At 38.5% G+C, this 15,763-nt stretch overlaps 1 protein-coding gene across 7 annotated transcripts in view; it reads left to right on the top strand.

Annotated features, from left to right (window-relative positions):
* Positions 1-15,763, top strand: part of LOC136886823 (zinc finger protein 567) — a 232,683-nt gene that overhangs the window by 43,761 nt on the left and 173,159 nt on the right. For 6 of the 7 annotated variants that reach the window (XM_068231005.1, XM_068231001.1, XM_068231000.1 and 3 more), the window contains one exon: positions 5,818-5,877. The exons of the other annotated variant lie outside the window; for it this stretch is intronic. In XM_068231005.1, the coding sequence (XP_068087106.1) occupies positions 5,818-5,877 (60 nt within the window). The remainder of the gene's footprint in view (positions 1-5,817; positions 5,878-15,763) is intronic. 7 annotated transcript variants of the gene reach the window in all.

Here is a 15,763-nt window from a genome sequence, read left to right as displayed (position 1 = left end):
TAAAATATGTTCAGCTCTGCTGTGTGTGTTGTCCTTTTATTAGAACCAATTCATGTTGTCCTGTGGCGTCCGTAAATTTGGATGACATTGGGTTCAAAGTAGTGGCTCCTTTCCCATTTGTAGCTGTGCAATGATGTTATGTTTATCTGTGGAAGATAAGATTGAGTTATAAGTGATATTGTGTTGGAGGAATGTCTGAGGGTTATGTGTGTGAATTGGAATATGTACTTACTGTTGTTGGTGTAGCTGAGTTGTGTTTGATGTGCGAGCCTGTAATGTATTGCTTCGTGTTCTTCTTGGGCTCATACTAGCTGCTGTGAGGGGAAGGGAAGGAGGGGTAGGGAGAGTTGTTGTTGTGGGGGTAGGGGTGGAGCTGGGTGTGTTGTTTGGTGTTTTTCTGTTGCGTGTCGCGTTCTGTTTATCGATTAACTTAAGGTAAGGGTTTTTTTAGGGCGGGGATAACTGTATTGAAGATGATGTTAGTTTTTCCTGTGATTTCATTTATGTTGTAATTTGGATTGGTGTACTGATCTAGAGTGATGTAAAATTCTTCTGTTATGTTGAGCAGGGGCCCTTGGGGTTTATGTTTAGGATTTGCATATCGTTATCGATGTTTGTAAAACTGTGTTTATAGTCTGCGACATGTTGTCCTATTGAGGAAAAATTATTGTGTTTCACCGCGTTTATGTGTTCGTTATATGGGGTTAGGAAGTTTCTACCGGTACGTCCGATATAGCTTGTCTCGCAGTTATTACATTATTACATACTCCTGAGTGGTTGTAATTGTTGTTGCTGTTGATTGTATGATGTTTGTACTATTGTGTGTAGTTCTGAATGCTATTCTTAGGTTATGTTTTTATTAAATGTTAGTTATGGGATATATGTGTACATTATTGACAGTGAATAGTGCATAATCTTTCTTGGATTCGTTTACTTTTGTTAGTTTGGTTTTGGGTTGGGATTTTATTTTGTGAATGATTTTGTTAACCATTTCTTTCTTGAATCCATTGTTTTTAGCTATGTCATGAATTAATTGTAATTCTTTGTTTAGATCTTCTTTTGTTAACGGTATATTGAATGCTCTGTGTATCATGCTATAGTAGGCTGCTCTTTTGTGTATGTTGGGGTGAACGGAATCCATTTTAATTGTATTTGAGGCATGCGTGGGTTTTCTGTATATTCTGTAAGAAAGGTGGTCATCATGTCTAGTTGTCGTTATGTCCAGGTAGTTCAGTTTGTGATTGTTTTCAGATTCCATGGTAAATTTTATATGGGAATCTATTGTATTGAGTTTATCTAATATATCAATTTCATTTATGGACCTATTGTCGAGGATGATAAAGATGTCATCAACAAATCTACACCAAAAAAATATATGGTCTATTTTGTTAATGAATGTGTGCTCTAAATAGTCTATGTAAATTTCGACCGGGCGAGTTGCCCGTGCGCGTAGAGGCGCGCGTCTGTGAGCTTCCATCCGGGAGATAGTAGGTTCGAATCCCACTGTCGGCAGCCCTGAAGATGGTTTTTCGTGGTTTCCCATTTTCACACCAGGCAAATGCTGGGGCTGTACCTTAATTAAGGCCACGGCCGCTTCCTTCCAACTCCTAGGCCTTTCATAACCCATCGTCGCCATAAGACCTATCTGTGTCGGTGCGACGTAAAGCCCCTAGCAAAAAAAAAAAAATGTAAATTTCGGCGATTATACCAGAAGCGGGAGATCCCATCGGTAAACCCTGTTGCTGATAGATAGTATCATGAAATTTAAAGTAGTTGTTACTAATGGCAAAATTAAGTAATTTAATGAACTCTTCTATTTCCAAATCATTGAATCTAACCTAAAAAGTCATAGCAATCCAAGCACTTTGGAAATAGAAGAGTTCATTAAATTACTTAATTTTGCCATTAGTAACAACTACTTTAAATTTCATGATACTATCTATCAGCAACAGGGTTTACCGATGGGATATCCCGCTTCTGGTATAATCGCCGAAATTTACATAGACTATTTAGAGCACACATTCATTAACAAAATAGACCATATACTTTTTTGGTGTAGATTTGTTGATGACATCTTTATCATCCTCGACAATAGGTCCACAAATGAAACTGATATATTAGATAAACTCAATACAATAGATTCCCATATAAAACTTACCATGGAATCTGAAAACAATCACAAACTGAACTACCTGGACATAACGACAACTAGACATGATGACCACCTTTCTTACAGAATATACAGAAAACCCACGCATACCTCAAATACAATTAAAATGGATTCCGTTCACCCCAACATACACAAAAGAGCAGCCTACTATAGCATGATACACAGAGCATTCAATATACCGTTAACAAAAGAAGATCTAAACAAAGAATTACAATTAATTCATGACATAGCTAAAAACAATGGATTCAAGAAAGAAATGGTTAACAAAATCATTCACAAAATAAAATCCCAACCCAAAACCAAACTAACAAAAGTAAACGAATCCAAGAAAGATTATGCACTATTCACTGTCAATAATGTACACATATATCCCATAACTAACATTTAATAAAAACATAACCTAAGAATAGCATTCAGAACTACACACAATAGTACAAACATCATACAATCAACAGCAACAACAATTACAACCACTCAGGGGTATGTAATAATGTAATAACTGCGAGACAAGCTATATCGGACGTACCGGTAGAAACTTCCTAACCCCATATAACGAACACATAAACGCGGTGAAACACAATAATTTTTCCTCAATAGGACAACATGTCGCAGACTATAAACACAGTTTTACAAACATCGATAACGATATGCAAATCCTAAACATAAACCCCAAAGGCCCCTGCTCAACATAACAGAAGAATTTTACATCACTCTAGATCAGTACACCAATCCAAATTACAACATAAATGAAATCACAGAAAAAACTAACATCATCTTCAATACAGTTATCCCCACCCTAAAAAACCCTTACCTTAAGTTAATTGATAAACAGAACGCGACACGCAACAGAAAAACACCAAACAACACACCCAGCTCCACCCCTACCCCCACAACAACAACTCTCCCTACCCCTCCTTCCCTTCCCCTCACAGCAGCTAGTATGAGCCCAAGAAGAACACGAAGTAGTACATTACAGGCTCGCACGTCAAACACAACTCAGCTACAACAACAACAGTAAGTACATATTCCAATTCACACACATAACCCTTAGACATTCCTCCAACACAATATCACTTATAACTCAATCTTATCTTCCACAGATAAACATAACATCATTGCACAGCTACAAATGGGAAAGGAGCCACTACTTTGAACCCAATGTCATCCAAATTTACGGACGCCACAGGACAACATGAATTGGTTCTAATAAAAGGACAACACACACAGCAGAGCTGAACATATTTTAGTTGAATTTCATCCATACATTTGGCACCTTTTTAAAATTGAAAGTGTTTTATCCCACATATACACAGGAAGACAAAACTTTTTACCCATGCAATTTTACAAACTCCAAGAATAGCAGCTGAAGTGTACAACTGTAAATAAGACTTAAATACGGAAGTTAGTCGATGTATTGACCAACAAGCAAGAACGAATGTTCATATGCATGAAGTGTTTTTATATATTGTATTTATCTTGTACATATATAAGTTAGTTTAATTAGACATATTTTATACACTAATTTTAAGACCTTCAACATTTTAGACATACAGTTGCAATATTGTACAGAATGACATATACGCAACAGTTCACGCTAAGACGTGCCCCATTTGTATGTGACTAAATGTACATCATCATCATATAGCATTCCTTTAACAACACAATCTTAATCAAAGCTTCATTATATAAATATGTATGTATGGTTCAGCTGAAGATGACCTTGTATATGAGGTCGAAACCGGTCCTGTAGTTTAATATATGCAATAAATAAGTATTGATTGGTGGAAATCCTCTCCTATTTTTAATTGTGCAATTCGTCAATACGGAAATGAAGATTATAGATTACGACTTTGGTAATTATACGGTGTGACTATTTTTTCAGGTTAAAGGTGTCTTTATTATGATGTGTATCACTTTTGAGGTTATTGAGGTTTCTTTCTGCAATGCCTTTAATAGATACTACTCCCAGGAAGTGTAATGCGATTGTAGTACTGTCTCGGAATACTTCCATGGCACGAAGAAAGTTAGCTACTAAATTTGGTGCCTGTGTAGGCTCTATAAATATAATTTTTTATTGGCACAAACTGACTTGCTAAGTTTCACTGAGGAAAAAGGGGAACTGACAGGAAAAAAGAAAATGAAGCCAAATGATGAAAGTTTTCTCCAAACCGCAGGGTGTGGATGTGGCTTGCAAATTGGGGGAAAGCCGTGGCGAGTGAATCTACAAGTTTCTCAAGTTTGTAGTAGACTTCTGCCAGCTGGAAGGAAAGCCCACAAACCTGTTTTTTTTTGGATTCATTCGGTCCATAACATATCACTTAGAGATTTCATTGCAAGAATAAGATTTTGCCATTTGCTAATGAATAATGTTCATGGCAGTATCATGGATCCGAACTTTATTTATGTATTTATTTGTACTGAGCGTGTATATTGCTGATGAGTTCAGTTTTAGGTTTCTATCAGCGTAATTATGCCACTTCTTTGAGACAATTACGTCCGCTCGCCATTGTGGGCACTGCGCTGCTGTCTCCGCTTCTCTGTGCTCCTATTGCTCGGTACTCCGCTATGAAGTCTTAAATTATACTCCCTGTATAAAGCAGTATAAAAGCAAAGTCATCTTTGTATAGGCCATGAAGGCCCTGGGAGGGGTGCAAGGTAAAGGCTTCCACTATCCATAACCTCGGCACTTGATAGGGTAGAGTGGTTAAGTTTTATGCCTGCCTGCCTTTGCCCCCAATAATTAACCTGGTACTCATTTTTGGTGCAGGCTGAGTGAACCTCAGGACCATGTACACTACTAGAAGAGGAAATATACTTTCTTAAATATTTCGGGTTCCTGATGGGGAATCGTACCCACGTCCTTTGGGGTGAGTAGAGCACGCCTTTACCACCTCAGCCAGCTGGTCCACACTGATAATATAAGCAAGATAAATTGAAGTCCGAATTTTAGCCAATATGTAGTGCTGTAAGGTTAATAGGTAAAATAAAATAAAAAATCTCATTCTGAAACAGCAAAATATAAAATCCAGTCACATGATTGTGAAAAATCTCGTAGACATTTATCATGATCATTTCAATGGTTTGAAATTTATTGGTGAGAAGTTTGCATTACACAGTAACCTAAAAGGTTATTATACATTAAGTATATAATGTTACAAACTTTTTCTCTCTGATAGTTGTGGTGGTTTGGAGAAGCTGTACACCCCTAATAATTATCGAATATGTGATATGGCTGAAATGTTTCAGGCACAGAGCCACACCACATGTACATTGTCACACCATCTTTTTCCGCATCTTCTTCTCCAAATAAATGATGCAACATTTTGCTGTCTGCTCTGGTGACTCTTCTTTTTGAAACCACGGAATGTCATCGCCATTTCCCTTCCACGTTCCCATTGATTTTTCATGATCTGTCCCATAAAGAAGATGAGGCCTGGAGTTGCAAGTCATACTGCACTTATTCTAATTGTCTTCCCACCTTTCTTTTGAATCATTCTATATGATGTAAAAAAGACAGGATTTTTTCTCAATTTTCTTAGTTTCTTTTGATATGGTTCAATGGTGGTTAATAGCATATATGAGTTTAAGACAGTGTTTTTTTATTTAGATTTGTTCAGTTATAAAAGGTAATGTATTTTTGTTGATAGGTCCCATTGGAGCCTGACTGTCCAGCCAATGGGAAAGCAGAAATAAAGGATGAGATAAAGGTGATTTGAAAGCACACTATTCCCCGTCATCACACTCCATGATATATTATGTATCCCCATGAACGTAACTATTGTTTTGCACCAGTATTTCCCAAAGTTCTTGTGTGAAGTACTGCCTCTCCTTTTCTACTTATTACCAGTACCCAAATTCTAAAGATAATGAGGAAAAACAATTTTTTGAAGACGAACGTATCCTAAATAGTAATTTATTCTTTTGGGATGCTAAGTAAATACAGTACTTTGAAAATTAATTGGAACAAAATATCTTTTTTGTAATTTTCCCGTTAGTAATAGTGAGCTACAAATTGCTTATTCTGTCGTGAACGGCGGCTCACGACGCGCCTTCCGCGTATTAACGAGAGAGCGAACGGGTTCGAATGGGATTCGAATCCGCGAACTCCAGGGTAGAAAGCCTGTGATTTAAAAGTAGCAGGCATATGAACGCATGTATATATGAAGGGAAATGATAGGAGAGTTTGTGTATATTCATAACTCATAATTCATAAATGACAGTAATAATAATAAGAGAAATAACAGAATATTTTAAAGAAGGATTTAGAATATTCGATGTTGCTTTGGGAGCTCGTAAGCCAAGAGCTTTGTGTCTTAATATTGTGAAACATTGTGTAAGTTAAAATACGCACTTCTTTTGGGTTAGAAATATACAGAGTCACGTGTAAGAGACGTAGAAACAGCTTCCAAATGTTCTAGAACAATGTGTGTAATGCAACGTGACAGGGTGGTTCCGTGCGCAACAACCAATCGGAGAACAGTGCAGTTGTGACGTGAACTAGTGACTTGTGGTGGTGGTATATGAATCAGTAGGATTATTCGAGAAAGAATAGAAGAAACTATAAGACTTGGTAACTTGTCAACAACAGGGCTTTTTGACTGTGATCCCTCGAAGAAGGCTTTTTGACTCACGACACTGGACGACGGTAGGCAGTATCGCGCAGAAGAGTGAATAGTTAATCAGGGAGAACTGTTGGAGTACTGGTAGAATTAGCATTCAGTCGCAGACGCAGTAGAGTGATAGTAAGATAGAGGGGTATCAGGCTCTTGAACTGAGTGTGACTTGTTGCTGAACAATCACAACGATTCTCCACACCGATTGTCAAAGTAGGTGTTGGAATATCAGCTTATAGACTAGCAGCTTAATTGTAATTGGGATAATTCACGTCGCCGCGAAGATTAACGAGTTCCAGGGATACCTACGCAGAAGAGGAGAAGACAAGAAGAGAAGAGTGAAGACGTCAGCTGTACAAGAATCAGCTATACTCCGTAGTTAAGTATTCAACAGTAAATATATGCATTATAAGTATTCTTGTGTGTACTAGGAACAAGACTTAAAGACATTCTCATAGATCTGAAGTTGAGAAGGGATTGAGAGTAAATGGTGTCAGAGATTTTATATTGTATGTATTATTGTATATATTGATGTGTGAATATTCTGGGTGTAGAATATAATTAGTGTTTAAACTTTGCCAATCTGACTATACGCTCCCAGAACTCCGAACCCAAGTCCTCAGCCTGTTGTACATCCCTTAGGGTCACGACAGGTGGACTTAAAATATTTGGTGTGCAGATGAGGGGTAACAATTAATTTACGGGAAATTAATAGAAAATTCGGGTGTTAATTTGCAGTGAATATATATAAGTATAATTACGATCACTCTAAGCGCTGCTTAGTGATCGGGAATAAAGGTGAATAAGTTTGTAATTGTATTTGATCACTGTTTCAGATACATTAAGAAGAAGGCAACGGGAAAGGAATTCAAGTCGTTCGAGTCGCTTGGAGGCAGAAAGCAGACAGTAGCAGTTACTCGGGAACAGTCAATCCAGCTCGGAGTCAAGTGATTAACCAGAGAGGGTGAGTCAAAAGCCAACTCATAATGGAGGGTTCAGATAGAAATGCTAGTCCTACCCCTAGTAACACAGAAATAATGCATGATGCAAGCGGAGTGCTGCATGGCCGCTTTTTAACAGTAACAGAGGCTTTAAAACTCATAGGGGCTGAATTTGATGGCTTACACAAAGAAAGATTGCAAGAATTTTGTGAAAATGTTGAAATGGCAATAGGGTTAGTTAAGCCAGAAGAGCGCGAACTATTTGACAAATTAATACTCACTAAAATCACGAAAGATGCGCGTAGCAAACTACTCGTGAGGGCCGATATTGAAACGTGGAACGATATAAAGGGAGCTTTACACGAATACTATTCCGAGAGACGAACTGTAGACTTCTATGCATGTCAGTTGTTTGCCGCCAGACAGGGTAAGAACGAGAGTATCGCAGAGTGGGCCCATCGAGTTGACCGCATGGGAACCGAACTCCGGAACGCAATGGTCCAGGGTGAACCATTAGTTGCCAGAGAATACCAAGTTCGGGCGGTACGTAAGTTAGTAAAGGCTAGCTTTGTACAGGGTATCAGAGACGAGAGAATACAATCTCTCATTAAGAGCCGGGACGCACAAACATTAGAACAGGCGGTCAACATTGCCACAGAAGAGGAAACAGCGATAGTTTCCGCTCAGGCTAAGCAACAGCTCATGGGTCAGATAAGGAAACCCGCCGAAATGAGAGTGAAATCATACACGTACTCAGACAGACAGTCACCGCGAATGACCGGGCAAACACCCCGTAAATTAACAAATAAGAGGGCGAACATTAGAGTGATATGCTATAATTGTAATTGTGAGGGGCATATAGCTAGGGACTGTAGAAAACAGAAAGCCACCAAGAAAGGTCCACCTACCTGCCAATATTGTCAGAAGGTAGGCCATATAGAAAAAGACTGTAGAAAGAAAACTAGGGAAAAAGATGAGGATAAGTCACGAGAAATACACATTTGTGCAATAATCCGATGTTATAATTGTGGCAGGACGGGACACAAACAGTCCCATTGCCGCGAAAGGCCAAAGCAACTCAGGGAAAGAAAATGTTTCATTTGCGGACGAAAGGGTCATTTACAAAGAGTCTGTTGGTTCAAAGACCAAAAAGAGAATAGTGCAAAATCCAAACCTCGTGAGTACGCGAGAAGGGAACATGAAAGGGATAAACAGTACGTAAACGGGCCGAAACAATATGCGAAAGGAAAGAGTCTTCATAATAAAGATTTAAACTAAACAGGGACCACCACAACGGGCCTAAGGATGAGTCCCAGCAAAGCAAAGGCCCATGTAGGAGCGCCACTCAGAAATGCGCAGATAAGTCGCGCAATTCCCCGCGACAGATTAGTAGAAACCAGTCCACTACAGAAAGGGATCAATCACGAAGGGAACATGATAGATCAGGTTCGATACTCGTGCACGCTAAAGAACGGGATAGACCTTTCAAATTTTTGATAGATACAGGGGCTGACATTAGCCTAATCCGGGAAAAGAGTATACCAAAGAAAGAGATTCACTATCGTAAACCGGTAGTAGAGCTCTCAGGCGTAACTGGGAAGACTTCACGCACTCGGGGATGTGTTATACTGCACATAGGGGATTCTTCCCCTGAATTTCATGTTGTCGGAGATGAATTTCGACTTTCGTCAGATGGCCTCATAGGGAGAGACCTTTTACAACAGAGTATAATTAATTACAGGGATGGATATGTAGAAATTTTCGATCGAAGGTACCCAATGGGTTTAAGTGTACATGAAATATGCCAAATAAGTGTCACCAACCGGGATAATTTGAGTGCATTAGAAGGCACAGTCGAAATTGGAATACGAGGTCAGGGGAACCTGCTTCGATTCTTATTAGATACTGGGAGTGAAGTATCCCTTATAAAGAGACAGGTAGTGCCAAGGGAAGCCATGATCGCTAGGGAGCCTGCCGTTGAATTAAAAGACGTAGATTCAGAGAGAATCCGAACCAAGGGCACCGTACGACTTCCAATAGGGGAGTCAAACGCAGATTTTCATATAGTGGATGATGACATACAACTCAAGTATGACGGGATTATAGGCAGAAACATACTCAAAGATAGTATAATAAATTTCAGAGAAGGTTATGTCATATTAAAGGGTGAGCAACATCACATAACGATGAAAACTGCTCAGCTCCACACAATCTGTCTCAAGCCTAGAACAGAGACGATTATTGAAGTAAGAACGGACAAAAAAGTAGCAGAAGGTGTGATTGACAAAAAGGAAATTTTGCCAGGAGTATACATAGCGAGTTGCTTAACAAAGGCACGCAATCACAAAGCAATAGTGAGTGTGCTTAATACGAGGGAAACCGAAGTAAACTTCGAAAGCCCCATACTCCCTATACAAGAGCTTGAACCTATGACAATCTCAGAATGTATCGAACGAAAGAGAGTGAACCAGGTAACACAAGTAGAACAGGGAAACACGAAATCTCGAGAACAGAGAGTGATAGAACAATTAAGGGTCGACCATTTGGCACCTAAAGACCGAGAAGAGTTGTATGCTATTTGTGCAGCATATAATGATATTTTTCATTTAGAAGGGGATAAACTAACGTACACCGATCTGTTACAACACGAGATTAGAGTCAGGGAAGACCAACCTCCAATTAACGTGAGACCTTACAGGTTACCTGAGGCTCAAAAGGAGGAAATTCAAAGGCAAATTGACGACATGTTGGCGAATGAAATAATCGTACCTAGTAAAAGTGCATGGTCAGCGCCATTACTTCTCGTCCCCAAGAAATTGGACGCTTCAGGGAAACAAAAATACAGGGTGTGCATTGATTTTCGTGCTTTAAACAAGGTGACAATAGGGACAGTATTCCCAATACCTCTCATATCAGAGCTCTTAGATGCTTTAGGGAAAGCACGGTATTTTTCTACCATGGATTTGGCGTCAGGGTATCATCAGGTGCTAATAAGGCCAGAGGACCGTGAGAAGACGGCATTCTCAGCTTTAGGGAAACATTACGAGTATTTACGTTTGCCCATGGGATTGAAGGACTCGCCGAGTACTTTTATGAGGCTCATGACAACAGCCATGTCGGGCCTAAATGGTGTTAAATGTCTCATTTATATGGACGACATTTTGGTCTATGCTAGTTCCATAGAAGACCATAATCAGAGACTACGAGAAGTATTTCAAAGACTCAGGGAACACAGGCTAAAATTACAGCCAGATAAGTGCGAATTTTTGCGAACAGAGGTAGCATTCCTAGGTCATATCATTACCGAGCATGGAGTGCAACCAGATGAGCGAAAGATTGAGGCGGTAAAGAATTTTCCTAGGCCTCAAACCACAAAACAATTGAAGGGATTTCTAGGCTTAAGCGGGTACTATCGGAGATTTATTCTTGAATACAGTAAAATCGCAAAACCTTTGTATGAACTCCTGAAGAATGATGTCCCTTATGTATGGACAGACAAGCAGGAGGCAGCTTTCAATATATTGAAGCAGAAGTTAACGGAGAAACCCGTATTACAGTACCCAGATTTTGAGAAGCCATTCATTCTCACTACGGATGCAAGTGGCGAAGCCTTAGGCGCTATATTATCACAGGGAGAATTAGGGAAAGATTTACCAGTGGCATATGCAAGCAGAACTCTGAATAAAGCGGAGAGAAACTACTCAGTCACAGAGAAAGAATTACTTGCAATTGTATGGGGTGTAAAGTATTTCAGGCCATACTTATTCGGGAAACACTTCACAGTAGTAACAGATCACAAGCCACTGAAGTGGGTATTTAATGTGCAAGACCCATCATCCAGGTTAATAAAATTCAGATTAAAGTTAGCCGAATATGATTTCACGATAGTGTACAAGACGGGCAAAACAAATAAGAATGCTGATGCATTGAGTAGAATTCCCGCTGTACCTGAAAGAACGGTACAAGTGGTTAGTTCAGAGGGAACTACTCCCCAAGGGATAAGTGAAACAGGTGAAACCGAAAGAGTAGATATTGAACGGAATGGTCTCGCGGACGCGAAAGCAGAGAGGTCAGGAAAAGAGGTACGAATCAAAGACTCCAACTCCGAGGACGCAATAGCAGAGGAGAGTGAGTCCGAAGTTGAAGGCGAAACGCCTGTTAAAGAGCGAAAAGACTTAACTGAAGAGGAAAAGTTAGCAATATTGCGTGATGCCCATACGTCCCTTGTAGGCGGACACCAAGGGATCACAAGAACACTAGCACGTATTAAAGATGTTATACAGTGGCCAAATATGAAGAAAGATGTAGAAACATTTGTACGCTCTTGTCCTTCGTGTCAGAAAAACAAAATTACGGGTCCAGAGGTTAGAATGCCCATGATTTTAACAGACACACCGAGTCAAGTATTTGAGAAAGTAGCAATCGACGTCGTAGGACCCCTGCCGGTTACAGAGAGACAACACAAATATATACTTACCTGTCAAGACCAGCTGTCAAAATATTTAATTGCCAGTCCAATGGTCAATCAAGAAGCTGAGACGGTAGCAAAAACACTAGTAATGAATGTAATTGCCATATTCGGGATTCCAAGTAAAATTCTAACAGACATGGGAAGTAATTTCATGAGTCAAACTTTTAAGAGATTATGTAAAATTTTGAGAATCGAAAAGATCCATACAACGGCATTCAGGCCGCAATCAAACGGGAGTATTGAGCGATCACACCGCGTGATCATAGAATATTTGCGTCATTATGTATGTAAAGAACAGAATGACTGGGATGATTATCTACCAACAGCTACTTTTGTGTATAACACTTCTAAACACAGTAACACAGGGTTCACACCATATGAATTGATATTCGGGCGAAAGGCTAATATACCGGGAATTTTGCAGAGAAAACCAGAGCCTACTTATAATGAGTATCAGAATGTAATCGAAGGCCTAACCCGTAGATTACAGGAAAACCATGAGATCGCACGCAAAACTCTGATTCAGAGCAAGGAGCGGGAGAAACAAAATTATGACAGAAAACAACGGGAAATAGATTTTCAGGTAGGCGATAAGGTATTATTAAGAGATGAAACCTTGAGACGAGGGAGGTCATCAAAATTTGAACCACCATATAGAGGACCTTACGAAATAGAGCGAATTGATGGTGTAAACTGCTTGTTGAAAATCAACAAGAAAGGTAAGCTAATCAAAATACACAAAAACCGCCTAAAACTTTATGTGTAGAGGGTCGAAGCACAGACCACAGAATGGACGATCGCCCCGATTTAGGCCGCGGTAAGATGACACTTCTCCTTACTCCGACGGCGCTTTGAAAGTATCGATGATTGCTGGTAGGATTAGTTTGAAATATCCTGCCAAATCACGTCCTAAATGTCATGAGAAGTTCTTTAGAGATTCGAACCTAGATTACCCAGGGGCTAAGAAATAATTGGTGGAGCGGAACACATTGTGTGTCATCGCGAAACCCTTCAGAAAGGTTATGGTCCGTGAGAGCCTAACCTAGTTGTCATCTCACACATCGGGATTCGAACCGAGAGTCCGATCTTATAGAGTGACGTTAGAGATAAACGAGGAGATATATTGATATAATATGTGCATGCGACAACGTGAACAGAGAGATCCAGTTTAACTAAAAGTGAAAAGTATAATAATAATAATAATAATAATAATAATAATAATAATAATAATAATAATAATAATAATAATAATAATAATAATAATAATACAGTGTTGAGTAGAGCGAAGGGATGTTTGGACTTGACCAGCTCAAGCTTACTTCACGGCACTCATCAGATAACAAAGCACTTAGCAAGGGACACTGTTAGAAACACGGCAGCCAGGCCGCTACAGATAACAGAAAAGTGAGTCTAATGAACCTTGAGCGAAAGTGTCCTTCAGTAGTTGCATATACGGAAGTAAAAATGATCTAATAACTAAACAGGGGTACACAAATTGGGAGAGCTATACGAAATATGGTGGTGGCTACACTTAACAAAACCACATATGGGATACGAACCCTAACACGGGAAACATTCATTAGGGTGATACCATGTGCATACCATATGACATGATGAACATAACTTGCATTAGAAATGAGTTACGATGAATTATTATAAAAGTGTTTGAAACATATGTAATTGCAAATTTTTGCATAAATGTAGTACTCCTACAGTACAGTACAACAGAGACTTTTCTTTGCAGGTCACCCGTAAGGAAACAAGAAAACACACACTACATTCAAGATGTATTGGATAATTTATGTAGTGCTTGTAGTATACTTTCAGGGAAAAGTAGTTGGAAATGGGATAGATTTTCAGATAACTCCGTATGAGAAAACCCCAGGGATATATTTTAAAGATGAGGGAAACGTACAATTGTCTACTACAGAATGGAGATTGATCACTTATGTCAATTTAAGTAAATTAGCAGAGGCATACACAGTAATTAGGAAGAACATACAGAAAACACAAGTGTTATGTTATCAATTACAGAGTGAATTGAATTTTACCTGCCAACACGAAGTGCAGATGGAGATTAATCGCTTACAGAGAGTACAGGAATTAAGGGACACTTTGAAACAATTTACTAAGAATACAGTGAAACGTGAAAAAAGAGGTTTATTTAATTTTATAGGCACATTATCGAAAACATTGTTCGGGACGCTGGATAGCGATGATGCTGAGATGTACCAGAATAAAATTTCAGAATTAGAGAAAGAACAGCTTTCAACACTTAAACTTGCGAAGGAACAACTTACGGTCACACGATCTACATTACAATCATTGAACAATACTTTATATGATGTAACAGCTAATGAGCTAAAATTAAACATGAATTTAGAACAGATAAAAGAGTTTTTGGGAAATGAAACAAGTCTATTAAAACGCGAGTTCACTCAATTAGATATTGAGATTGCCATTAACCGACATTTGATAGAGATAGAGGACCTCATTTCACAGGTGTATGATCAATATAAGGTAATATCAGATGGAATAATGTATGCACAATTAGGAATAATTAATATGCAAATTTTGAGCCCTTCTGAGATTTTAAAAGCTTATAGGAAATCCCAAGATCAGTTTCCACAAGGGATGACCCTCCCTTTAGAGTTGGATATGGCTCGAGATTATTTAATTTACAGGATTGCAACTGTAAATGCATTCATAAATAAGAATATGTTGGTGTATGTAATTGAAATGCCTCTAAGTGACAAGAAAAACTTTCAGTTATATAAGATAATTCCTTTCCCTACGCTAATGAAAAACAGTGATGATAATGCAAATCATGATGATGTAAATATTGTAAAAGAATATGTTCATATCAGGGTAAAAAAAGACTTTGTTATTATTGACTCAGAGCAGCAGTTATATGCATATTTAAGTAAAGAACAAGTGAAAGACTGCAAACAAGTAGATGAAATTCACAGAGTGTGTACATCTAGTATTGTGTTAAAATTGGTTCATGGACAGAAAGACTGCATTTTAACTTTATTGAAAGGGACAACAATAATGCCAAGTGAGTGTAATAAAAACATAATCAAAGTTAGTCAGCTTGTATGGTTACCTGTAAGTGACAATAAATATTTATATTTGACTCCATCACTTACAAGGATAACAGTAGTTTGTGAGGAAACACATAATGTAAATTTAGTAAATGTGGGTATAATTACAATGTATCAACCTTGTACAATTTACGGACCAGATAGTAAGATACGGTCCACAGGTAGTGTTAACACAACTTATACGAAGGATATAATTCCTGACATTTTATTAGAATATGAATGTTGTGAATATCTTAATAGTGATATAAAGCTAAATGACTTACCTGAGTTAAAAGAGGTACCACTACACAGTCTACTAACACATATAGACGATGTTAAACATTCAGGAGTAAAAATTGAAGATGTGGAAAATTTAATATTGGAAAAGGAAAAAGAGTTGTATACAAAGCAATTGCATGCTGATATCAATGTGTATAAAATCATAGTGTGGACGATAATGGCTATTGTGGCTCTAGTACTTTTGT

The sequence above is a fragment of the Anabrus simplex genome, chromosome X (genome assembly GCF_040414725.1).
Source record: "Anabrus simplex isolate iqAnaSimp1 chromosome X, ASM4041472v1, whole genome shotgun sequence".
Classification (NCBI taxonomy): Eukaryota; Metazoa; Arthropoda; class Insecta; order Orthoptera; family Tettigoniidae; genus Anabrus; species Anabrus simplex.
The sequence above is the reverse complement of the archived record's forward strand: the minus strand, read 5'-3'. Positions and strand labels throughout refer to the sequence as shown.